The 26740-nt window shown below is 46.0% G+C and overlaps 1 protein-coding gene across 1 annotated transcript; it reads left to right on the forward strand.

The window, feature by feature from the left end:
• The first annotated feature begins 1929 nt into the window (after window positions 1-1929).
• On the forward strand, window positions 1930-13500 carry LOC129645037 (chloride intracellular channel protein 6-like). The gene is made up of 6 exons (XM_055570396.1): window positions 1930-2000; window positions 3299-3424; window positions 4035-4143; window positions 5311-5485; window positions 11691-11702; window positions 13225-13500. Exons 1-6 carry the CDS (start codon window positions 1945-1947, stop codon window positions 13368-13370), a joined length of 624 nt encoding a protein of 207 aa, XP_055426371.1. The 5' UTR covers window positions 1930-1944; the 3' UTR covers window positions 13371-13500.
• Window positions 13501-26740: the final 13240 nt, after the last annotated feature.

Genomic DNA, 26740 nt, shown 5'->3' on the forward strand with positions numbered 1-26740 from the left:
GGCTTCTTTCCCTCTACATTACATGTGTGAGATCCATCCACACTGTGGTTTGTAGTAATAGCTATTTTTTTCCTACTGTGGTATGAGTGTATGGTGTAGCGTGTGAGTGTATGGTGTAGTGTATATGGTGTAGTGTGGGGTAGTGTATGAGTATGCATGCTAAGTTGCTTCAGTCATGTCTGACCCTTTGTGACCCCTTGGACTGTAGCCCACCAGGCTCTTCTGTCCATGAGATTCTCCAGGCAAGAAGACTGGAGTGGGTTGCCGTGCCCTTCTCCAGGGGATCTTCCCAACCCAGGGATCGAAGCCTCGTCTCTTAAGTCTCTTGTGTTGGCAGGCAGGTTCTTCATCACTAGTGACATCTGGGAAGCCCGTATATGAGTATACTACCATTTATTTATTCGTTCTACTCTTGGTGGTGTCTGAGTTGTTTCCAGATTTTGGCTATGACACTAAAGCTGATAAGAATATTCATTTAAGTGCTTTTTGTGCCCCTAACACTCATTTCTGTTGGGAGTGGAATTGCTATGTCATAGCATAAATGCATATTTAGTTTGGGTAAATAACTGCCAAACAGTTTTCCAGAGTAGTTACACCAATTTGCACTCTCACCAGCAGTGGTTGGGGAGTCCGCTGCTCCATGTTACTGTCCATACTCGATATTGTCTGAGCTTTTCATTTTAGCCATTCTGGTAGGTGTGTGGTCAAATCTATTTGTGGTTGTAACTTGCATTGCCCTGCTGGCTAATGATGTTAAGAACGTTTTCACATGCTTGTTGGACATCTGGGCTTCGTCTTTGTGAAGAGGCTGATCTAGTCTTTTCTAAAACTGAGCTTGGGGTCTCTTATCAACTCTTCATTTGTAGGAACAGCTTGTTATGAACAGCCTCTCCAGGTGACTTAAGAACTTCATGCCAGAGAACCACCTCTGAAGAATTTCTTAAGATGTCCAATTTTCTTGAGGCATCCTCTCAATTCCTTTTGAACTGCAGATGCCATAAATGGACTTCCTGGGCTAAATATGGCCATTTCTGTCATCGGAGCCCGGCTGACTCCCCTGGTCTTTCCGGCAGCATTTCGTTAGCAGTATAACTTTGTTGGGTGGAGAAAGATGGGAAGAGAAAGAAGAGTTTGGGAACTGCCCCAGGAGGATGAAGTCTACGGCTCCCCTCTCTTCTCTAACATCTGCCTTTCTTTTCTCCTGGAAGCCCTGGTAGGGAGGATGTCTGCTCAGTGTTCTTCTGTGCCTCTGTCTGGGGACACGTGTGTGGATGTAACCTGCTCGGGTCATCAGGGAGACATTGTTTCCACCTGTCTTCCTACCTTCCATATCAACTGTGAACAGTCCGCTGTCTAAGTACAAGTGCTCCCCCATGGAGGAGGGGACCTAAACATTTTATAGTGTTCCAGGGTCCTAGGACTCATAGGAACCAGCCCTCATTCCAGAGATGGAAACAGTAGAGAATGCTGGGGATCATGTCCCGGTGGGAGAGCCTGCTGGTCTTTTTTACAAATAATCATCCTGGCAAGAGAGGTGTGTCTCTTCTAACGAGGATCAAGAGATGGAGGGAGGGGAAGAATATGACTTTCTCTTTTACCTTTAAGGGGGTTCCCTCTGGCTGCTCTTTCCCTCTGAGAACTGCTATTCAGAGGCCCCGAATGGCAGGAAGTGGTGAGGAGATGGAAGGAAGGCAGAAAGCTCAGCGAGTGCGTGTGTCCTCCCCGCCCACACCTCCCACTTGGAGGCTGGGGGAAGGGACCTCAGAAGGCTACTTACAGCATCGTCACTGGTAACATACATTCACCATGATTTTGTGTGCGTGCAGAGTGGAGTCTGGGATTTGTAATTGTGAGGCTGGCTCTGATAAAGATCTCCTCTTCCATTTGCAGGCTGGCTGTGATGGTGAGAGTATTGGAAATTGCCCGTTTTCTCAGCGTCTCTTTATGATTCTCTGGCTAAAGGGCGTTATATTTAATGTGATAACAGTGGACTTGAAAAGGTAAGACCAGGTTTCTGCAGTAATGAAATAACTATCCCTAATTCCCTATACACACAGGCACACAGAGAGACACCCAGACAGACACATACAGACACACAGCCACAGACATACACAAAGAGATGGAGACATGCATACACACAGACATACAGACACAGTGCATACACAGATCCAAATACAGACACAAACACACAGACACACACATACACACACTCAGAGACACACAGAGACAGACACGCACAGAGGCACACAGACACAGGTGTGTGCACACACGGACACACACACACACAGATGGAGACACATATACACGCAGACATACAGACACAGGCGCATACATAGACCCAAATGCAGACACAGACACACACATACACACACTCAGACAGACATGCACAGAGGCACAGAGAGACACAGACACACAGGCGCACGTATGCACACACAGAGATGGAGACACCCATACACATAGACATACAGACACAGGTGCATACACAGACACATACACACACGTACACACACACAGATGGAGACACATAGAGGCAGACACGCACAGAGGCACTGAGAGACACAGACACACAGGCGTGTGTGTACACACACACACATGCATACACACAGAGATGGAGACACACACACAGACATACAGACACAGGTGCATACATAGACCCAAATACAGACACAAACACAGACACACACATAGACACACTCAGACAGAGACACACAGAGACAGACACACAGAAACACAGACACATAGGCATGCGCCCATGCACACACACACACACAGAAATGGAGATGCTCATACACACAGACATACAAACACAAACATACAGACACACACAGACAGAGACATAGAGACAGAAACACACAGGCACACGCATGCACACTCCTAGGACCCATGGGCTCTGTCATGGGCATGTTCACCGTGGGTCAGGACCCTGGATTGGAGAGGGCGTACATGGGCCACGAAGTCATTACAGGATGGGGTCAGAGGTAACCCAGAAGGAGGAGGAGGAGGGGCACTGGGAGGAGGCTGCCTGCCCAGTGACTGGTCAGCCGTGACCCTCTGCAGAGCCTGCCTGAGCCCCGCTCCTGGCTGATAACACTGGGGAGGGTTAACTTTTCAGCCCTGTCTCCAGATAAAGGGCCACACTTTCCTTGCTAGTAGGACAGTTTGTAAACTCCCAGTTGCCTTTGAAATTCTCAAGGGTGGTTTCTCTTCCCCTGGTGTGTGTATGTGTGGATGGGTAGGGAGCACATGGTTAAGCCTTGGCAATGATCCCAACCCTGGCACTGCCCTTCCCCCTGCCCAGGAAGCCCATGGACCTGCAGAACTTGGCTCCTGGCACCAACCCACCTTTCACGACTTTTGATGGTAAAGTCAAGACAGACGTTAGTAAGATCGAGGAGTTCTTAGAGGAGAAACTGGCTCCCCCGAGGTGGGCCTCGTCAAAACCAGTGTTGGCAACTTGGTTGTCACTTTTCCCCGTTCACAGACACTTCTAAAGCTCCAACACTGTGTGTTGGCTTTCTGTGGCCATGGCGCTTACCTCCTGAGCTGTACCTGTGGTGTGCCACAGGAAATGCAGTGAGATTAGAAGCCCTGAGTCTAGGTGGCTGGGATTTCGCTGCTCTGCACCTGCCATTTGGCAATTAGGGTTTGATGGCAGGAAGCGGGGAGGAAGTGGGCCAATGTCAAGTGGGTGGCCTGTTTCTGCTGGCCTGTTGGGAGCATGTGTTACACTCAGCATTGCAGCAGAGTGGGCCTTAAGGGAACCCTCTAGTTCATCATCTTTATTTCAGGAGGGAGAGAACAAAGACCAGCAAGGCTAGGGGGCCCTCCGTCCCAGGATGAGAACGGTCCATCCAGTGCTTTACTCCTGGATGGTGTTGCTCCCAACTTTCAAGATGGAAAGATTAGGAAAACATTTAAGGAGCAGTTTTCATTTTTATATGTGCTCAGAGAAAGTCATTTCTTCCCTTCCCGCTTTGTATTCTCCTAACTCAAACATTGCTGATCTGTGATACTCTCGCTTTGAACTTTTCAAGGTACCCTAAGCTGGGGACCCAACACCCTGAATCTAACTCTGCCAGAAATGACGTGTTTGCCAAGTTCTCAGCATTTATAAAAAACACCAAGAAGGATGCAAATGAGAGAGTCCCTCCCATCTTCCTGTTTCTCCATGGACCTCCATTCCCCCTCTGGTGTGGCTTCTCATAAGATGTGGGGAATTCTGACTCACTGCACAGTGCGGAGGGACCTGTGTATAGAAATAAGGAAAAAGTACCTCCCACTCTGAGCCTGCACATGGGTTTCAGGGACTGAGTGCTTTTCTAGAGATTGTCCAGAAAAGGATATTTTTAGGAGAAAATCATCACCACCAGTGATTCCTTGCTCTCCCATGGAATTCAGGATGAATGAACCTTCTGTTGGTGCTTCCTTCATTATGTGATTTCCACAAAGATTTTTTTTTAATTTTTAATTAAAAAAAATATTTTGGTTACATTGTGTGGCATGTGAGATCTAAGTTTCCTGACTCTGAATTGGAAATGCAAAGTCTTTTTTAGTTTATTTATTTTTAGTTGGAATATAATTGCGTTACCATATTGTGTTGGTTTTTGCCATACATCAACATGAATCAGCCATAGGCATACACCCGACCCTCCCTCTTGAGCCTCCCTCCTACCTCCCACCCCATCCCACCTGGAAAGCACAAGCCTTAACCATTCAGTTCAGTTCAGTCACTCAGTCACATCTGACTCTTTGCGACCCCATGGGTTGCAGCACGCCAGGCCTCCCTGTCCGTCACCAACTCCTGAGTTTACCCAAACTCATGTCCATTGAGTCGGTGATGCCCACCATGAAAGTTTCTCCATATAGATTTTTGAATAAATGAATGAGTTCTAGAAACAGCAGTGTTGTGTAGACAGTAGAATTATTTTCCAAGGAGAAGTGAATCTTTTATTTAGATCTCATAAACCCACCTGTCTCCTTCCTGACTCTCTTAACATTTACTGGCCATGTCTCAGGAGGGAAGGGACAAATTCCTTTTTTTTTTTTTTTGATATCTAGAGAGAGGAGGGCAGGAGGAGAAGGGGATGACAGAAGATGAGATGGTTGGATGGCATCATCGACCCAATGGACATGAGTTTGAGCAAGCTCTGGGAGATGGTGAAAGACAGGGAAGCCTGGCATGCTGCAGTCCACGAGGTCATAAAGAGTCAGACATGACTGAGCGACTGAACAATAACAGAGACAGAGGAGACATGGACTCTCATGGCTCATCTTAGTTGTTTTCTGCTTTCCCATTTTAGTTTATGAAAGGAACCTGTTAAAGGCCTGAAGAAACTGGGTAGTTATCTGAACAGCCCCCTGCCTGATGAGGTAGATGCCCACAGCACCGAGGAAGCTGCTGTTTCTAGAAGGAAGTTCCTGGATGGCAATGAGCTCATGATGGCTGACTGCAACCTCTTACCCAAGCTCCACATTATTAAGGTTTGTCCTTCCTTGTACCTCGGGTGCTGAATACATGAATGGGGCTTTGTTTCATTTTGTTTTGACTTGTATTTTTGTTTTTTTGTTTTGTTTTGTTTTGCCAAGACAATCTAAAACAGGGTTTCTTGAATTTAAAAGTCTAGCTCATTTCTGTTTGTGGCAGCCAAGCCCCAAGTTTGAGATCTGTGGATGCTATTCTCAGATGTTCCTTGGAGGTTCTCATAAAGTATCTGAGAGCTTGGCTCTCATCCCTCCATCCTCACAGCTTCTCTTTTCCAGTCTCAACCGCCACAGCCTAAAGACAAGCTATGTGAAAGCAACTTGAGGGAATATATTGATTATAGCTGGTGTTTCACTCTCCAGGCTGGGAGATGGTGTTTGGAATCTGCAAGGATTAAAATGTGAACTTGGGAAATTCCCTGATGGTGGTCCAGTGGTTGGGACTCAGCACTTTTGCTGGGGTGGCCTGGGTTCAATCCCTGGGTGGGCAACTAAGATCCTGTAAGCTGAGCAGTGCAGTCCAAAAACAAAAACAACAACCAAAAAAACTGAGCCAACCTTGGGGGAAAGAAGTGAACTCAGTCACTTGTTGATGATGGGAAGAGTAAGCCTAACCCTGGGATAAGGGAGGAGGTTGGCTCTTAACACAGAACCCTTACAGCTGGCGAGCAGCTCACAGCTCCTTGGCTGGACCACGTATGGCAGCCTGTTTTCCCAGGTAATCGAACATGAAATAAAAGTCGCTGGCCATGTATAATTAGGGTTTAAAGATTCCCTAGACCAGTGGTTCTACAACATTAGTAGGCATAAAAATTGTGCCTACTAATTTAGAAAATGTTCCTGCTCAGGGGCTCCAGTTGTCTCTGACTCTTTGCGACCCCATGGACTACAGCTCCCCAGACTCCTCTGTCCATGGGATTTTCCCAACAAGGTTACTGGAGTGGGTTACCATGCCCTCCTCCAGGGGATCTTCCTAACCCAGGGATTGAATCCACATTTCCTGCAATGCAGATGGCTTCTTTATTGCTGAGCCACCAGGGAAGCCCTGTTAGAAATGTAAACCCCTCAATTCAGCCCCTGATGTATATAATCAGAATTTATGGAGGTGACTCTGAAATTCAAAAGCAGATGACCCCACCCTTGGACTCCTTAGTTATGGCTGCTCTCTGAAGTGCCCCAGTCTGGCTGTCCCTCACAGCTGTTAGTTGTTGTATCATTATCACTGTTGGTATGCCCTTGGTCCTCAGTGTCCCTAGATTCCCCAAGAAGAAGCCCAACCCTTGTTCGGAGGCATCCTTATTATTCAGATCATACCAGGTCCAGAACTACGTCCTTGGTATAAGGATAGGGTGATGGGAGAGAAGACATAGGGAAATACAAGTCAAGGACCTTTTGTTCTAATAATGCATTTATTTGGCATTTTAGTTCAGTTCAGTCACTCAGTTGTGTCCAACTCTTTGCAACCCCATGGACTGCAGCATGCCAGGCTTCTTCATTTGAGGACAGTGCGTGGAGTGGGCCAAGAGAGGCAGGGACCAGCTTTACAGAGATGAGATCACTGTGGAGGCAGAACTGAAGGTGAAACTGTTCAGAGGTGCCACCTGTGTGTTCTGCCACTGTCCTCTGACCCAAAGGAACAGGGAGGGGAGGTAGAGGGGAGGAGAGAAGGAAAGAGGCATTCTGCTTTGTGACTGCTGAGCAGAGAAAAGAAATAAGCTCGGAATCACTCAGAAGAGAGACTGTAGATGACCTCAGCATCACTTTTAGCCACAGCGATCTCCTCCTAATCCTCAGAGTGGAGGAGGCACTAACCCTGACTTTGACCTTGACCCTCATGTGTCCCTGGGGCAGAGTATAGAGCAGTGTTTGATTAGCAGGTGGAAAAGTTAAAGGGTTAGTCGCTCAGTTGTGTCTGACTCTGTGACTCATGGACTCTAGCCCACCAGGCTCCTCTAATCCATGGAATTCTCCAGGCAAGAACACTAGAGTGGGCTATCATGTCCTTCTCCAGGGGATCTTCCTGACCAGGGGTTGAACCTGGGTCTTCTGCATTGCAGGAAGATTCTTTACCATTTGAGCCACCAGGGAAGGCCCTTGATGAGCAGGTGTTTGAGAATAAATATCCAAATTGGTCTTCCTGCTGCCTGGCCTTACTCCCAATGCTCTCCACCTTGTTTTTAAGCAAATAGTAAGTCCAACGGGTCTGCCCATTAAAAGATGTTTAGTAACCAAAAGGAATCCAAATGGGACCTCTATGTGGATAGAGATGATCACAAAGAAGAAGGGGAAGGGTTAAATAGAACAAAAGAGAAAAAGGCATATGAGAAACACCTCTCTGGTTAAGATTGGTCCAGTAAACCAAAGAACTTTTCAGACAGATGCTTCTCTACAGCCTCAAAAAAATGAAAGAGAACATGATTCCTTCCCTGATGGCTTAGTGGGTAAAAAACCCACCTGCAAGGCAGAAGACACAGGGGACATGGGTTTGATCCCTTGTTGGGAAGATGCCCTGAAGTAGGAAATAGCAACCCACTCCAGTATTCTTGGGTGAAAAATACCATGGACAGAGGAGCCTGGTGGGCTCTAGTCCATGGGATCTCAAAAGAGTTGGACATGACTGAGCTACTCAGCATAGCAAACAAACCTTTGGAGAAAGGAATCAAAGACAAGTCACAAAGTGTCAAAAAATATTATCTTGCAAAGAGGATGAAAATGAAACTGGTAGAACTGAAAAAAAAAACTTAAAAGCAAAGCAATTTCAGAAATTGTTTAGAAGTTGTATTAGGAGTAGCAAGAGGTAGAATATGACTTTGCAGAAATTCATCAAGGATTTTTAGGACAGCCTGAGGAAATTCTCTCAAATTGAATGGAGAAGAAGCAAGAGGTAAAGGTGATTAGAGAGAATCCAGGTGCACATAATCAGGAACAAGAGAACAAGAAAGAAAAAAAGAGGAAAAAGCAGACTCAAAGGTAAAGTGTTTTGAACTAAAGGATGATCTGAATGAACTAAAGGATGAACTAAAGGATGATGATCTGCTATTACTTTAAATAGCAATCCATGTTTAGAAAAATATTGTCCTGAGCAGTCAACACACTATGTATGATATAACTGGTAAATTACTGAATTTTGACAATAAAAAAAGAACCCTTTGCGTGCCCAGATGATAATGATAATAGTAATAATAATAAAAGGTAAGGCCATCTACACGACAGAGAAATTCAGACTAGCCTCATATGTCTCTACAGTGAGGTGAAAGTGTTGGTTGCTCGGTCATGTTTGACTCTTTGCAACCCCCTGGACTATAGCCTGCCAGGCTCCCCTGTCCATGGAATTCTCCAGGCAAGTATACTGGCATGGTGATGACATAAATCAAAGCAAGATCCTCTATGACCCACCTCCTAGAGTATCAGAAATAAAAACAAAAGTAAACAAGTGGGACCTGATTAAACTTAAAAAGCTTTTGCACAGCAAAGGAAACTAAAAGCAAGGTGAAAAGACAGCCCTCAGAATGGGAGAAAATAATAGCGAATGAAACAACTGACAAAGGATTAATTTCCAAAATATACAAGCAGCTCATACAACTCAATGACAGAAAAACAAACAACCCAGTCAAAAAGTGGGGAAAAGACCTAAACAGACATTTCTCCAAAGAAGACATACAGATGGCTAACAAACAAACATGAAAAGATGCTCAACATCTCTCATTATTAGAGAAATGCAAATCAAAACCACAATGAGATATCACCTCACACCAGTCAGAATGGCCCTTACCAAAAAGTCTACAAACAATAAATACTGGAGAGGGTATGGACAAAAGGGAACACTCTTGCACTGTTGGTGAGAATTCAAATTGATACAGCCACTATGGAAGATGGTAAGGAGATTCCTTAAAAAACTAGGAATAAAACCACCATATGACCCAGCAATCCCACTCCTAGACATATACCCTGAGGAAACCAAAATTTAAAAAAACACATGTATCCCATTGTTCATTGCAGCACTATTTACAATAGCTAGAACATGGAAGCAACCTAGCTGTCCATCGACAGATGAATGGATAAAGAAGTTGTGGTATATATACACAATGGAAAATTACTCAACCATAAAAAGGAACACATTTGAGTCATTCTAATGAGGTGGATGAACCTAGAACCTATTATACAGAGTGAAGTAAGTCAGGAAGAGAGATAAATATCATATTCTAATGCATATATACAGAATCTAGAAAAATGGTACTGAAGAATTTATTTACAGGGCAGCAGTGGAGAAACAGACATAGAGAATAGACTTATGGACAAGGGAGAGAGGAGGAGAGGGTGAGATGTATGGAGAGAGTAACATGGAAACTTACATTACTGTATGTAAATTAGATAGCCATCAGGAATTTGCTGTGTGGCTCAGGAAACTCAAACAGGGGCTCTATATCAACCCAGAGGAGTGAGATAGGGAGGGAGATGGGAGGGAGGTTCAAAAGGGAGGGGATATATGTATACCTATGGCTGGTTCATGTAATGAACTAGTAAATGGCTAGTAAAGTAATGCTCAAAATTCTCCAAGCCAGGCTTCAGCAATATGTGAACCCTGAACTTCCTGATGTTCAAACTGGTTTTAGAAAAGGCAGAGGAACCAGAGATCAAATTGCCAACATCTGCTGGATCATCGAAAAAGCAAGAGAGTTCCAGAAAAACATCTATTTCTGCTTTATTGACTATGCCAAAGCCTTTGACTGTGTGGATCACAATAAACTGTGGAAAATTCTGAAAGAGATGGGAATACCAGACCACCTGACCTGCCTCTTGAGAAATCTGTATGCAGGTCAGGAAGCAACAGTTAGAACTGGACATGGAACAACAGACTGGTTCCAAATAGGAAAAGGAGTATGTCAAGGCTGTATATTGTCACCCTGTTTATTTAACTTATATACAGGGTACATCATGAGAAACGCTGGGCTGGAAGAAGCACAAGCTGGAATCAAGATTGTGGGGAGAAATATGAGTAACCTCAGATATGCAGATGACACCACCCTTATGGCAGAAAGTGAAGAGGAACTAAAAAGCCTCTTGATGAAAGTGAAAGAGGAGAGTGAAAAAGTTGGCTTAAAGCTCAACATCCAGAAAATGAAGATCATGGCATCCGGTCCCATCACTTCATGGGAAATAGATGGGGAAACAGTGGAAACAGTGTCAGACTTTATTTTGGGGGGCTCCAAAATCACTGCAGATGGTGACTGCAACCATGAAATTAAAAGACACTTACTAGTTGGAAGGAAAGTTATGACCAACCTAGATAGCATATTCAAAAGCAGAGACATTACTTTGCCAACAAAGGTCCGTCTAGTCAAGGCTATGGTTTTTCTAGTGGTCATGTATGGATGTGAGAGTTGGATTGTGAAGAAGGCTGAGCGCTGAAGAGTTGATGCTTTTGAACTGTGATGTTGGAGAAGACTCTTGAGAGTCCCTTGGATTGCAAGGAGATCCAACCAGTCCATTCTGAAGGAGATCAGCCCTGGGATTTCTTTGGAAGGAATGATGCTAAAGCTGAAACTCCAGTACTTTGGCCACCTCATGCAAAGAGTTGACTCATTGGAAAAGACTCTGATGCTGGGAGGGATTGGGGGCAGGAGGAGAAGGGGATGACAGAGGATGAGATGGCTGGATGGCATCACTGACTCGATGGACGTGAGTCTGAGTGAACTCCGGGAGTTGGTGTTGGACAGGGAGGCCTGGCGTGCTGCGATTCATGGGGTCACAAAGAGTCGGACACGACCGAGCGACTGAACTGAACTGAACGGGCCCCTAATCCAACATGACAGATGTTCTTATAAAAGGGAATTTGGATCCAGAAACACCAACACAGGGAAAGTGCCAGGGGGAGACTGGACTTGTGCTCCCATGAGCCAGAAACAGGGAGGGACCTGGAACGGATCCTTCCCCAGAGGCTTCAGAGGGAGCCCGGCCCTGCTGACACTGTGATCTTGGACTCTGGGCCTCCATGAGTGTGGGAGAAGACATTTCTGTTGTTTCAAGCCACCCACGGTTGTAGTACTTTGTTAAGGCAACCCCGGGGAACTCATACCATCTACAAGAGTATATACCCTCCTTTGTGATGAATTCCCAGTGATACCCTCCAGCCAGAGGAGACATCTCACACCACTGTGTTTTCATGATATCCATTCTTAGCTACCCCATCCTTAAGTAAGTAAGTGAAGTCGCTCAGTCGTGTCCGACTCTTTGCGACCCCGTGGACTGTAGCCCACCAGGTTCCTCCATCCATGGGATTCTCCAGGCAAGAATACTGGAGCGGGTTGCCATTTCCTTCTCCAGGGGATCTTCCTGACCCAGGGATCGAACCCAGGTCTCCCACATTGCAGGCAGATGCTTTAACCTCTGAGGCACCTGGGAAGACATCCAATGTTTCCTTGAGAATAAGGATTTTTCAGTTCATGAATCTGCTCTCTGCACACAGTAGACCCACAGTGAAATGATCCTTTCAGGGGCAGAATGATGGAAATCCACAGGTGTAACATACCCAGGTACTTGGGGTTTCAGGAGGTGAAGTTCAGCAAATAGGAAAAAGAGGGCACTTCAAAGTGATCCTGGCACAATCTAAACTAAAGATCCAGCCTGAACCTTTGAAAATGAAAGTGTTAGTCACTTCAGATCAGATCAGATCAGTCGCTCAGTCATGTCTGATTCTTTGCGACCCCATGAATCGCAGCATGCCAGGCCTCCCTGTCCATCACCAACTCCCAGAGTTCACTGAGACTCACGTCTATCGAGTCAGTGATGCCATCCAGCCATCTCATCCTCTGTCGTCCCCTTCTCCTCTTGCCCCCAATCCCTCCCAGCATCAGAGTCTTTTCCAATGAGTCAACTCTTCGAATGAGGTGGCCAAAGTACTGGAGTTTCAGCTTTAGCATCATTCCTTCCAAAGAAATCCCAGGGCTGATCTCCTTCAGAATGGACTGGTTGGATCTCCTTGCAGTCCAAAGGACTCTTAAGAGTCTTCTCCAACACCTGGATCCCATGGATTGTCTCCTCTGCTTATGGGATTCTCTAGGCAAGAATACTGGAGTGAGTTGTCATGTCTTTCTCCAGGGGATCTTCCTGACCCAGGAATTGAACCAAGGTCTCCTGAATTGCAGGCAGACTCCTTACCATCTGAGCCATCTGAATCTTTAGGCACCAAATAACCCAGCAGCAGAAGACAGGGAGTGAAAACTACTAGAATGACAAAGAGAAATCCACCAGATTACAGAGCAAGCTCAGGGCTTCCCTGGTGGCTCAGATGGTAAAGAATCTGCACAGGAGATTTGGGTTCAATCCTTGGGTAAAGAAGATCCCCTGGGGAAGGAAATAGTGGCCCACTCCAGTATTATTGCCAGGGAAATCTCATGGACAGAGGAGCCTGGTGGGCTACAGTCCATGGGGTCACAAAAGAGCTGGACATGACTGAGCGACTAGACAATAAAGCAAATTCATGCCAGTGGGTCACGAGGACTATCTGTGATAAATGGGTGGGCATGGTTGTATAGCACCTCTGTTTTGAGTCCCATGCTCAGTATGCCCCCTGCAAACTCATATTGCAATTTGGGTAGCTTGAATGGCTGTAGGACGACATGGGAACTTGAGAAAGAAGATATTACACGCCTCAGAAGAATGGACTGTCTGATGTAACTGCCTACGTTTGTGGGTTTTCCCTTTCTGACTGTTTCCTCTTCATTTTCAGATCATGGCCAAGAGATAGAGATTTTGAATTTCCTTCTGAAATGACTGGCATCTGGAGGTACTTGAACAATGCGTATGCTCGGGATGAATTCACAAACATGTGTCCCGCTGACCAGGAGATTGAACACTCATATTCAGATGTTGCCAAAAGAATGAAGTGAAGCCAGACTGTTTTCTGTTTCCTTTCTCAGCTGTGTGAGCTAGACTATGGAGTGTCTCCTTTGCCTTTCCTTCCCAGTAACCATCCTTTGCAAAATAATGCTCATACTTTAGCAATGTGGATACCATAGCATGATCCACTCAACAGGAAATGATTCCTAGCCTTGTAATTTGTCAGCTCACTTGTGTATCTGAATAATACCAGTTGTTATACACTCCAATTGTCTGGTTTATGCTCATTTATATCTTTGGCATTCCAGGACCTTGTAATCCATGATATTTAGGGCATGAGTTTTGCATTTAAGTTTCAAAGCAAATAAGGCTTGGATTCAAGCCTTATCTATTATTAACCTCCTTTATTTAAAAAAAAAATGTGTTTTTCTGTGATAGTTTTCATAATCATGCATAGCCTTCTGCTCTAAAATGGTAGTTTAACTTTTTTAAAACAAAATTATTTCTATAATTACAAAGTGATACTCTCTTGTTTTAATATTTGAAACGAAGTCAGAAGGTATAAAAAAGAAAGACAAAAGTCACCTAGAATTTCGCTACACTTAGATAACTGCTGATAACGTATTGGTGAGTATGTTCCAAGTCTTCAGACTCTTTCACACATATGCATTCAAACCACATATAATTTCCTGCCTCTGGTATTGTGTTAGTTTATTTTCAAGGACTGGTGAAGAGACACCTCCCCGCCCCCCCCCCCCCCCCCCCACAGACCTTGTTGGTCAGCCCTAGAGGGCCTAAAACAAAAAGATTTGGCACCACAGAGCTCAAGAGGGCGCTTGTAGCCAAGTTTCAGAGGGATGGATAACCTCAGGGTCCACAGAGACCAGGGACCTGCGAAGACCAGCAGGACTGGAAACTGTGGGAGGGCCCCAGCTCGACCGGAAGCTGTGTTCCTGCCTCCATGATGCCTCTGCCCCTGGTTCCAGGGAAGGCACGGAGGAGAGTGCCTTTCTGTGTTTCTCCTTCTGGCTTCCTTTTGGGAGCCTTCTCTTGCTCCCTCCCTCTCAGACACTACGCCTGCAGGAGGACTCTGAACATCATCTGTGTTGCAGAACCTCCCTGCCCCCTGTTGCAACATAGACCAAGCACATCTCCATTCTTAAGATGGTGTCACACCCAACTCTTCCACCATGATGTCGTGTTGGGGTAGCCTGGGTTCTGCTGTTTCTCTACTCTCTCTAGCGTCATTTTGAGGTCAGGCAGGGAAAATCCAGGGAGATTAAATTCTTGGTGACTCCTCTTGGGCAGTTCTGGTAAATAGGCAAGCTGGGGAGAAGTGGAAAGTACTGAGTCAAAAGAGTGTTCTGGTTCATCTGACTTCCCCTCCCCCACTCCTGAGCCAGCCTCATAGCAGCCGCTGTGTGTGGGGGCTGGGTTCCTACTCAAGGCTTGGGGGACAGAATAGAAGACTCCTTCCACACTCATCTAGACTCCCAGGGCTCCAGCGTCACCAGCCAGGCGGTGTCCATTTGACATGGCACACACCTTCCAGAAAACTCGCTTGTGGAGTTGGAGGCAGCATGTGATTGATGTTAAAAACTCGTTAGGAAAAAAGTATACACCTGCTCACTGGGCGATTCATTTGGAAAAAAAGGAAGATGCATTAACATTCTGAGATTTCTGGGATTTAGAAAAAGGTGTCTACTAAGAGGAGCAAAGCACTTCAAAGGGTGGCCACTTTCTCTTTCCTCCTACTGTATGCTATGATTTAACCAGGGGCAGCCAAACCCCAGCCCTCCACTTGCTTAGTTAGCCATTTATTTTAGGAAGTTGTGTCTGCCATGTTTCGCCATGATTCCTGTTTCACATCTGTTTAGGGGTCAGATTCCGAAGATGAGTTTTACCATGTTACATTTAAACTTAGTAAATGAATTGACTACCTGATGTTATTAGTGCCAAGTTTGTATTTTTAGAGGTTAAAACAATCTACATAAACCCTTTGTGCCTTACAAATTAAACAAATTATGAAAATATTTATCTGGAACCAATATCTTTAATTTTTCTTCATTTTACTTGGCATCTTCCACTGAGACTCTGTGTGTGTGTGTGTGTGTGTGTGTGTGTGTGTGTGTGTATTGCTTCACCCGATCTTTGCCTGATGGGAAAAGATGGGGAGTAAGTCACAGGATGTAATTTGCCCCAGGACACACACCACTAACATGACCCTGACCCACATCATTCAAGGGATAACCCTACATTACACTTCTCTTTGAAATATAAAGGTAGGATGGGATTTCCCTGCTGGTCCAGTGGTTAAGAGTCTGCCTTCCAATAGAGGGGACACGGGTTTGATCCCTGGTTGGGAAGCTAAGATCCCACAAGTTGCCAGGCAACTAGATCCACTCACCACAACTACTGAACCTGAGTGACACAACTGGAGAAGCCCATGCACTTCAACAAAGACACAGCACAGCCAAAGTAATAATAATAAGATGGAATAGGAGTTAATATTTACAGAACTTTAGAAGGGGGACCCCCGCTGAGAAAGTGAATGGAAATGGGCTTCCTTTAAAATGATGAGAGTGGGACTTCCCTGGTGGTCCAGTGACTAACACTCTGTGCTTTCACTGCAGGGAGTGCAGATTCCATCCCTGGTTGGGCAACTGGCATCCCTCAGGCAGTGCGGTCAAAGAAATAATAATAGTAAAATTGCAAGAGCAACTTTGAACTAGAAAGTAGTGCTGTTGTTCAGTCACTAAGTCATGTCTGAATCTATGACCCCACAGACTGCAGCACACCAAGCTCCCCTGTCCATCAACTCCCAGAGCTTGCTCAAGCTCATGTCCATTGAGTTGATGATGCCATCCAACCATCTCATCCTCTGTCGTCCCCTCCTTCTCCTGCCTCAGTCTTTCCCAGCATCAGGATCTTTTCCAATGAGTCAGCTCTTCGAATCAGGTGGCCAAAATATTGGAGCTTCAGCATCAGACCTTCCAATGAATGTTCAGGGTTGACTTCCTTTAGGATTGACTTGTTATCAGTAGTTAAATTAGAAATTATCTGTATTAGAATTGTGACCCACAAAGACATTTTAACGGAGCCTTAAAGAGGTCTGAAAAAACACAAGTGACCTGTCCTTGCCCAGGTGGCTGAAATATAGGCCTTGCAGATGGCTCCAGTTTTAAGTATAGTTGTAGGAAATCTGGTTCCTGGCACTCTCCCCTCTCAGGGACCCCACCCGCACACCCCTTCGAAGGCCCCTCAAAAGCTGTTTGTGTGCAGGCAGGTGAGAAATATTCCAGGGTTGTTCACTTGCCTTAAAGTCTTCTCCAGGCATGGTTTTTTAAAACAAAATGCATTTGTTCTTCCAAACATACCATATGTGTGTGTTAGTCGCTCAGTCATGTCCAACTCTGTGACCCCATGGACTATAGGTTGCCAGGCTCTTCTGTCCATGGAATTCTCCAGGCAAGAATACTGGAGTGGATTGCAATTCCCTTCTCCAGGGGATCTTCCCCACCCAGGGGTCAAACACAGGTCTTCTGCATCGCAGGCAGACTCTACCATCTGAGTCACCAGGGATGCAAATACAAGTTGTGAGAGCAGCCCTCCTTTGAGGGTGATCCTGGGAAGGTTCTTGGGCTAAGGAGATTCTGTTCTTGCTTCTAGTTCCCCTAGAGGCTGGACAGTTCAGAAAAAAATTAGCTTTACTTCTGAACACAGAATCTCCAAGTGTAGGCTGAAAAAGAATATGAGTGCCACAAAGGTGTACGTTCTGAACATGGTCCAGCAAATAGGGATGCAACGATAGGATTTAGCCCAGGACTGAACCTTCTGAGACCAGAGGTCTCAACAGGTTACCTGTGAACTACGGGACTATCTCCAGAAATTGAGTGTATGCCCAAGCCCTGACAGACAGACACAAACACACATTCTACATACATGCACACTCAGGTACATACACACTCACATACATTCACACACACACACACACACACACTGACAACATGGTCACAGAACTCTTTCACACACGTTCAAATGTTAGGAGAAACACTGACTGTAACCGCCCACCTTGGCCAGGTACCACAGTAACCATCTGCTTGAGATATTTTATCACAGGAGGTCCTGGTGAGGAACACAGAACTAATAAGACACCACCAATCGGAAGAATTCAGGCAAGGTCAAAAGGAGATACCACATGTCTGACCACCTCCCAGAATCCTTTTCGCTGGCGTCCATCTTGGCTGAACAATGTGTGCGCCATGAGCAAGGACTCTGAGTCAGAATGATTGGCCAAAGACAACCCGGAAACTAATCCTATCACCATAAAATCCAAGTCTGTGAGCCATGTGGCAGAGCAGTTTTCCTGGGTCCCCCTATCCTGCTGCTCTCCATTGGAGCACCCCTTCCCGATAAAATCTCGTACTTAGTCAGCACATGTGTTCTCTTTGGACAATTCACTTCTGAGTGTTAGACTCAGAAATGCAAACGAGAGCCCCCTCTCAGGCCCTGGAAGGGATCCTCCATCCTGCAACACAAACACACTAATACATTCACACACATCCCCATAGACACATACAAGCATACTCATTCAATACAGTCACATACACTCACCCAGTCATGTACCCACATATGTGCGTGTGCACACACACACACAACCTGTAAGGTGAGGTCCAGGCTCCTTCCTCTCCTCCTTCAATCACTTACCAGAAACACACTCTTGGCAACATTCCACCCATTTCTCCTTCCCCACCTCCAGTGGTTCACTATTAGGCTTTGGAGAAAAAAAAAAACACACAATCTTTCTTTTACAGTTAAGAGAACCAAGGTGTGCATCACCCTAAGAACATGTAATTCACAAATTACTTAAGGTGGATCAGTTAGAGGATGTTTGTTCACGTTATAGTTCTGAATTTTTTCTGGAAGCCCACAAAACTGACACAAAAACTGAGTTTAGCTGCAGCTAGCGCTTCCCTGGTAGCTCAGACTGTAAAGCATCTGCCTGCAATGCAGGAGACCTGGGTTTGATCCCTGGGTTGGAAAGATCCCCTGGAGAAAGGAATGACTACCCACTCTAATATTCTGGCCTGGAGAATTCCATGGACACAGGAGCCTGGCAGGCTACAATCCATGGGTCACAAAGAGCCAGACATGACTGAGCGAATTTCACGCACACAAAATGCCCAGGGTTGAGGTTTGTGACCTTGGGGAGAGGCCCAGAGCCCAGACCTGCTGCTGAGCCCTGGGCAGTGTTGTCCGATCCAGCTGTTTCTGGTTGTGTGCATGTGTGCTAAGTCGATTCAGTTGTGTCCAACTCTGTGTGACCCTAGGACTGCAGCTTGCCAGGCTCCTCTGTCTATGGAATTCTCCAGGCAAGGATACTGGAGTGGGTTACCATGCTCTCCTCCAGGAGATCTTCCCAACCCTGGGATCAAACCTGCATCTCTTACGTCTCCTGTATTGGCAGGCAGGTTCTTTACCACTCTCACCACCTGGGAAGCCCTGTTTCTGGTCATACCATATGCCAAAGTATTTGAAAGGTACATAGGAGTCTCTGAAACACTTGCACATAATTTCCCAACAGTGTGGACTACACTTAAAAGAAGCACACAGGTTATTCTACCAAGGTTATTTGCTTCTTGATTTTTAAACCGTTGACAAGGTGGAGGTGTAGAGGCCTGTTTGTGGGGTTCCTTTTCCTACTGATCTTGGGCTCTCTCAAGATTGGAGCCAAGAGGAAAGAGAAATGGATTAGGGAGGTGCCTAGAATTCTAGGTGAGACAGAGCAGCAGGATCTGTCTTGCCTCCATCATAATTGTTCAACTTTTATTTGTTTGCAGCTCACTGGTCCCAAAAGAGAGTTCTGTTTGAAAGAAAATCTAAGGGTTATTTGGTGTTGGTTCAGGTGTTGAACAGGCCATTTTGGTGCATATTTTGGCATTTTTTTCTGACTCAATCAAGGGAAAAAAAGAACTTGTTGTATTGGGTGTGATACCAGAATACACAAAAATTAAAAAGAAGTAAGAAAAATGTGTCTTGCTTTTATAAGCTGTGCAGTGATAATGACAAAATAGAACAGCACCAGAAAGATGTCTAAGAACACGTGTAATAGGAACCAAATGGGTGAGTGGGCAAAGTGCACACTTTTCCCAGGTTCCTGAGGCAATGCTACCATGAATGATGTAACAGAGGGACCAAGTGCATTTGGGTAGCACTTTACAAAGCCTGGGCCAGTTTGCTGTTCCATAGGTCATGGGTGTGTGTCAGAAATTGAGGAGGCTATGGTGACCACAGCAAGGTGGCTTCTATCTTGCTTCATGGTCCTTGAGGGGCTTTACTGCCTTCTCTTCCAGGTGGCTCTAGTGGTAAAGAACCCACCTGCCAACACAGGAGACAAAAGAAATGTGAGTTCAATTTCTGGTTTGGAAAGATCCCTTGGAGGAGGGCATGGCAACCCACGCCAGTATTCTTGCCTGGAGAATTCCATGGACAGGGGAGTCTGGCGGACTATAGTCCATAGGGTCGCAAAGAGTCTGACACGACTGAAGAGACTTAGCATGCACACACACACTCTCATGAGTGGGGCATGCTGGCCACCATGGTGACGTTGTTCTGTCAACTCTGGGGGCCTTGTACCATCTGGACAGAGCGAGACGTTCCAGTCAGAGAATCAGAATCTGGGCAGTAGCAATGAATGGATGGGAATGGGAAGCAGGGGGGAGTGGCTGAAGTTTGTCTGCCTCAAGTTTCTCATCTGAAAACTAAGTGGTGGGCTTGATTGATGGGTTTCAACCTTTACTGCATTTTAGAATCAACTGACTAGCCTTGATCATTATAAATGCCTAAAGCATGCCTCAGATCAACCGAATCAGAATCTCTGGGTTTGGGCTTGGACATTGGCGTTTTCAAAACTCTCTTGGGAAGATTCTCTTATGCAACAGGGATTAACAGCCACAGGTCAGATGCTCTCTGAAGTTATTTCCAGCATTTATTGTCAATGTTTGGGTCCTGGGTTATACAGTCCTGGTGGGTGGGCGGTGAGGGGGAGAAGGAATGGAGGGGGTTGTCCATACTCAATAGAGTAGTGTATACTCTACACTCAGGACAGTTGGCTGAGCCAGCCACACGAAAAGTGAAACTGAAAGTCACTCAGTGGTGTCCAACTCTTTGCAACCCCATGGACTATACAATCCATGGAATTCTCCAGGCCAGAATACTGGAGTGGGTAGCCTTTCCCTTCTCCAGGGGATCTTTCCAACCCAGGAATCGAACCCAGTCTCCTGCATTGCAGGTGGATTCTTTACCAGCTGAGCTACAAGGGAAGCCCAGTGTACTATTCACCCAGTGGTTAAATGGTGACCTCTCCAAACTGGTCCACTCAGGGTCTCAGAACTCAAACTTACTTGGAAATAGATTCTTTGTAGATATAATTACTTACATTATGATGAGGTCATATTGGATTAGGAAGGGCCCTAAATCCAAAGTGGCAAATGTTATTTTAAGAGGAGAAGAAGATGCAGAGACATTCACATAGGGAAGAGGCCATGTGAAGATGGAGGAAGATGCTGTAGAGGGCTTGCAACAAGCTGGGGGCCATCAAAGATGGCTGGAGACCCCAGAAGCCAGAAGAGGCAAGGAGGTGTCTCCCCGTAAAACCTTCAGAGGGAACATGGCTCTGCCCACACTTCGATCTCAGATTTTCAGCCTCCAGAGCAGTAAGAGTACATTTCCATCTGCTCTTCTAAGCCATCCACTCGGCAGTACTCTGACTATAGCCACAGGAAACCTATCCACCTGGTGAGTTTTGGATCTCAGAATGGCTGAGCCATGTTGTCATGGCTTAGCGACTCTAAAGCTGATGGCACAGCTAAGCAGAGAGGCAGTTGGGCTTCTCAGGAGAGCTGATGTCACTCTCCCAGCTGAGGGAGAGAGCCAGGTACAGACAGCGAAGTGCAGTTCAGCCGTTCAGTCGTGTCTGACTCTTTGCGACCCCATGGACTGCAGCACTCCAGGCTTCTCTGTCCATCACCAACTCCTGGAGCTTGCTCACACTCATGTCCATCAAGTCAGTGATGACACCCAATCTCAGCTTCTGTCGTCCCCTTCTCCTTCAGCCTTCAATTTTTCCCAGGGTCTTTTCCAATGAGTCAGCTCTTTGCATCATATGGCCAAAGTATTGGAGCTTCAGCTTCAGCATCAGTCCTTCCGATGAATATTCAGGACTGATTTCCTTTAGGATTCACTGGTTTGATCTTCTTGCAGTCCAAGGGACTTTCAAGAGTCTTCTCCAACACCACAGTTCAAAAACATCAATTCTTCGGTGCTCAGCTTTCTTTATGGTCCAACTCTCACATCCATACATGACTAATGGAAAAACCATAGCTTTGACTAGATGGACCTTTGTGCAGGCAGAGCTGGGTCTATTTGGGAGAGATGGTGATTTAACCAACAGGCAACACCATGGTCATTTTGCTCTACAGCAGAGGTGACAAGATGGGAAATTGTTGAAAGTCCTGAGTTTTGGTCCTGCCTCTGCTGCTTCTGGATGCGGGACTTTGGGAAAGGCATTTAACCTCCCCGCACCTCTGTTTCCTCATTTGTCAAAGGCAGGGATTGGATGACATAATCTTCCAGGTCTTTCCCAATTATTGAGTTGTAAACCCTGAGCCAGGAAGGCAGTTAAGTTCCAGTTATAATGCTTGGGAACTGGCCCCCAGCTCAGACCAGTGTCATGCTCCCTACAGCCTTTGCTCCAAATCTGGGTTTCAAGTTCAGATCCATTTAGCTTCTTGCTTTATAGAGATTTTTGGTGAACAATTGCTTTCTGGTGTAGCCATTCCCCAAATATAAGATACCTGTGTGGTCTGACTAAATTAGCAATATCTAGCAATCGCATTTGGCTTCCTAAATAGCTCAGCTGGTAAGGAATCTGCCTGCAATGCAGGAGATGTGGGTTCGATTCCTGGGTCAGGAAGATCCCCTACAGGAGAAAATGGCCGTCTGCTCCAGAATTGTTGCCTGGAAAATCCCATGGACAGAGGAGCCTGGCAGGCTACAGTTCATGGGGTCACAAAGAGTTGCACACGACTGAGAGACTGAACACAGCAATTGCCAGTATCTATTAGCAATCAGGGTTCCCTTGTGGCTCAGAAGATAAAGAGTCTGCCTGCAGTGTGGGAGACCTGGGTTTGATCCTTGGATCGGGAAGATCCCCTGGAGAAGGAAATGGCAACCCGCTCCAGTATTCTTGCCTGGAGAATCCCTATGGAGAGAGTAGCCTGGTGGGCAACAGTCCATAGGGTCACAAAGAGTTGGACATGACTGAGCAACTTCAGTTTTTTCTTTTTTAGCAATCATATGCTCCTATAATATGAAGGAAAGATTAATCCCCACAAGGGGTCTGATAAGTTTCCTTTTCTCAGAATGCCTTCCACATGGTGCAGCAGACCTTCAATAACCCAGACAGCCAGGTGTAGAGACTGGAGGAGCACTCTCCAGCCCCCTCCCAGTCCCCAACATGCATCACTCTGCTTTGCTCACACATAAAACAAGCACTGAATTGGAACACTCACCTTGACAGGGAAAAGTGGGAACAGGAAACATGGAAATGGAGAAATGATGGTGAAAATGTGAGCACAGGTTCTCTCTGCAGTTCCTAGGATGATGTATACCCATCTTTTGGTATCTACAAGTGGGGCAGGGGATGGGTTCCAGAAAAGATGTTCAAGTTCATTATATAAAAAGGCATTGTAGAGTTGTCCCTCCATATCTGAAGGTTTCACATCGGTAGATTCAACCAACCATGGATTGAACCCACTGATGTGGAGGGCCTGCTATATTAGTCTTTTGGCAACCTAACAATTAGCACAGTCTTCAGGGCTTAACTGATGGCTCAGTGGGTAGAGAATCTGCCTGCAAGGCAGGAGACACAGGAGATGTAGTTTCAATCCTTGGACTGGGAAGATCCCCTAGAGAAGGAAAATAGTAACCGATTCCAGCATTCTTGCATGAAAAATTCCATGGGCAGAGGAGTCTGGTGGGCTACAGCCCAAAGCGTTGTACAGAGTCGGACATGACTGAGCAACTAAGCACGCACACACACCCACACGGGGTTTAACACAGCATACATTTATCATCTCATTGGTTCCACGGATCAAGGGTCCAGGCAAAGCATAGCTGGATTCTTGGCTCAGGGTTTCACAGGTTGGAATCTAGGTGTCAGCTGGGGTTATGACTCTTCTCTGAGGCTCAGGGTTCATGTCTAAGATACTGGCTGTTGGCAGAATTTGGTTCCTTGCAGTCACAAGAGTGGATCCTTCAGTCACAATGCCCTCTCCTTAAGGTGCCAGTTTGCCTCGCGGCCAATAGAAGAATGTCTCTGCTGTTTCATGTCTCTCTGATGTCTTCCATCCCTGACCTCCAGTCCCTTTTTAAAAGGCTCATCTGATCAGGTCAGGCCCACCCAGAATACTCTCCTTTGGAATTACAATCAATTGATGAAGTCAGGCCCACAGAGGATATGTCCCTAGTTAAAATGACAAGAAGCTCCAATGAAACATGCAAAATCCTTTTGTCATTGCCTTATAATGTAATCCAACCACAGGGGTGATATTCCATCATAACACAGGTCCTGTCCAGGACCAGGGGGTTACATTGGGCAGGGACACAAAGGTCTGGGGATCCTCGGGGCCAACTTTTGATTCTCCAGTTCCAGATGAGTTTGGGGCCATCTGTAATGGCCATGCCATAGGAAGTCTGCCTCACCATACAAAACCCACGGGCTGAGGTCAGCTGAGACGGCCGGTATGGGTGTCACACCATAGCACCAAGTGTCTGCTGCCTGTGTTCTTGGCAGGCTGCCCTGAGACACTTTCACTTTTAATTGTTAGTCTTCAGCACCCGGGGAACAAGGAGGTTTGGCATTTCCGTGAAGTGCTCTGACTTGATTCCCAGGTTCCTCTGACAAAGCAGGAGTTAGTTGACTTTCAGTCCTGGCAGCAAATGTACCTATTTACTGAGGCTCTCACCAAAGGGTGGGGAGACGGGGTGGAGCAGAAGGAAAAGAGTCCTCTGCTGCTGGTCAATGCAGGGTTTTGTTACGGTTTTGCTCCATGGTGTACAGGTGACCAAGCGTCCCACGTACGAGGCAGAGAGCTTCCCTCCCCATCCCCACCCTGCATTCAGTCCAAAAGCCAGTTGTAAAGATGAAAAATAAGGAGGGGGGGGTAAAAAGGCCCCGTTTCTCCTGTGGTAGGAGAAGCTATCTTTAGAAAGAAGCAAAGGGTCTGAGAGAAGCTGCACAGAGTGTGGCAAAGCAGAACAGAAGATGCCTTTCTCTGTTCTCCTGGAGTTTCATCCTGTGTTATTTGTTGGTGACTGCTGGATGGTTTTGCGTCTTGATGTAGGTGTTATTGTCTGTGCGTCTCAGGGATTCTCCAAGACAGGCTAACTTTCCAGTGATGAGAGATGTGAGGAAATGGTTTGCTTTCTCTCATGCGTTTTGTAAGATATTTGGGAGTCATGGGCCCATGGACTTGAAGCCCCAGGAAAGTGAAATCTCTGACAAGATAGGAATGCTGAGTTGGGCAGTGAGGTAAAAGTCTAACTCTGGGCTTGTGTGCACACAGAATTAAAGGAGCTCTTCTTGCCCACTGGAAGGTCACGGACTGCCGGGAGCCGGCGAGAGACATTCCACTCGTGACAAAGGTCATGAGGAAGGAGGTACGGCATACGCAAAGGCGGAATCGAGCCTCGGGAGTGCCCCCGGATATTTTCGAGCATCTACCCCCAAAAAACCAGAGTCTGCCTACTTTATTGCTTTGTGCTCTCACCTCTGACTTTATTGGGGGCTGTCCCCCACCACCATCTTGCTCTCTCTGTCAAAGAGTTAACTTACAGCTCCAATTAATAAAGTTCCTGGGCAATTAGGAGTGTTTAAATCCAAACCCCTCAGATGGCTCTCTAACTCGCCTGACAAGTTTACCCGGACACCTACAGCTATGCATACAATTGTTTACAGTCTCCCAGCCTCGAGAGGCACGGGAAGCTTAAGATATTCAAATAGCTTAAAGCCTCTCAGAGAGTTAGAAACTGTCAGAATAAAACTAGTAAAAGATTTCATTGATGAGCCAATGTTTGTTGCCAAGTTTTCACATCCCCTGAATTGTATCCTTGAATGTGTATTAATTAATATAGTTGGTATGTAGAAAAAATAAGTAGTGGCCTTGGTGTTAGTAACTTTAGACCCTTAAGGTAATAAATTCTTTTCTTTGTAAACACATTACACATCCGCCCTATAGGAATGTAATTTTATCTTCGAAAGATGGCACCAAACCTTAAAATAATTACTCTTAGAGAAAATAAGTCTTTGTTGATAAGTCCTTGTCAAGAGTCATAAAATGTTAATAGGCCTTCTGGCCAGAAGATGATGTAAATCACCTAAACCATTTGTATATGATAAATTTGCAGGGAAAAAACCCTGGTTTTTGATAAGCATCAAAGACTGATGACTTTGCATCCCCTATTATCCTCTATGTGTAACTTAGGGTATAAAAGCCCCTGTTGAAAATAAGGCTATGGGCCTTGCTCGCCAAAGCTTGGTCTCCCCATGTCATTCTTCCCCTCAACTTCCAGCTGAGTGTCCATCTGGAGCGCGGATATCCTCTGCGACCATTTATTTGCCTGGGCTTCTAAGACCCACTCGAGAAGGTGTCTAAGGTGGGGCACCTTCTGCTATTCGAGAGGGCGCCTGCGGTCTCCGTGGTCAGAGCTAACCTGGTGTCACGGGTTATACTGATTTTCCGCGTAAACCAAGCCACTCAGCTTCTTTTCTCCACTGAATTTTCCTACTGAGCTATCCTCTTTTTATTACTCTTTATTATCTCTAATTAACATTTGAATAGGTTGCCTAGCGGTCTCTCCTTCGAATACCCTGGATCAGCCGGGGCTGGACCTCGGCAATGGACCAGAGCTTGTGGGGCTGGAACCCTGGTCCTCAGGTCTAGAGAGGAACCCGGCCTCTGTTATCTCCAGGTGCTTTTAGCAGTAAAATGCTCAGATTCTCTACAGCACACAGTCTTCATTTGGCCTGTGTAGCTATGACTTTCATAACAAAGAAAAGTGAAAGTGTTAGTCACTCAGGTGTGTCTGACTCTGCGACCCCATGGACTGTAGCTCACCAGTCTCCTCTGTCCATAGGATTTTCCAGGCAAGAGTACTGGAGTGGGTTGTCATGGCCTTCTACCAAGGGTCTTCCCAACCCAGGGATCAAACTTGTGTCTCTAGCATTCATAAGAAGCCACTGACAGATGGAGAAATATACCATGTTCATGGATTGGAAGAATCAATATAGTGAAAATGAGTATACTACCCAAAGCAATCTATAGATTCAATGCAATCCCTATCAAGCTACCAACAGCAT

The sequence above is a fragment of the Bubalus kerabau genome, chromosome 2, assembly GCF_029407905.1.
Source record: "Bubalus kerabau isolate K-KA32 ecotype Philippines breed swamp buffalo chromosome 2, PCC_UOA_SB_1v2, whole genome shotgun sequence".
NCBI classification, from domain to species: domain Eukaryota; kingdom Metazoa; phylum Chordata; class Mammalia; order Artiodactyla; family Bovidae; genus Bubalus; species Bubalus kerabau.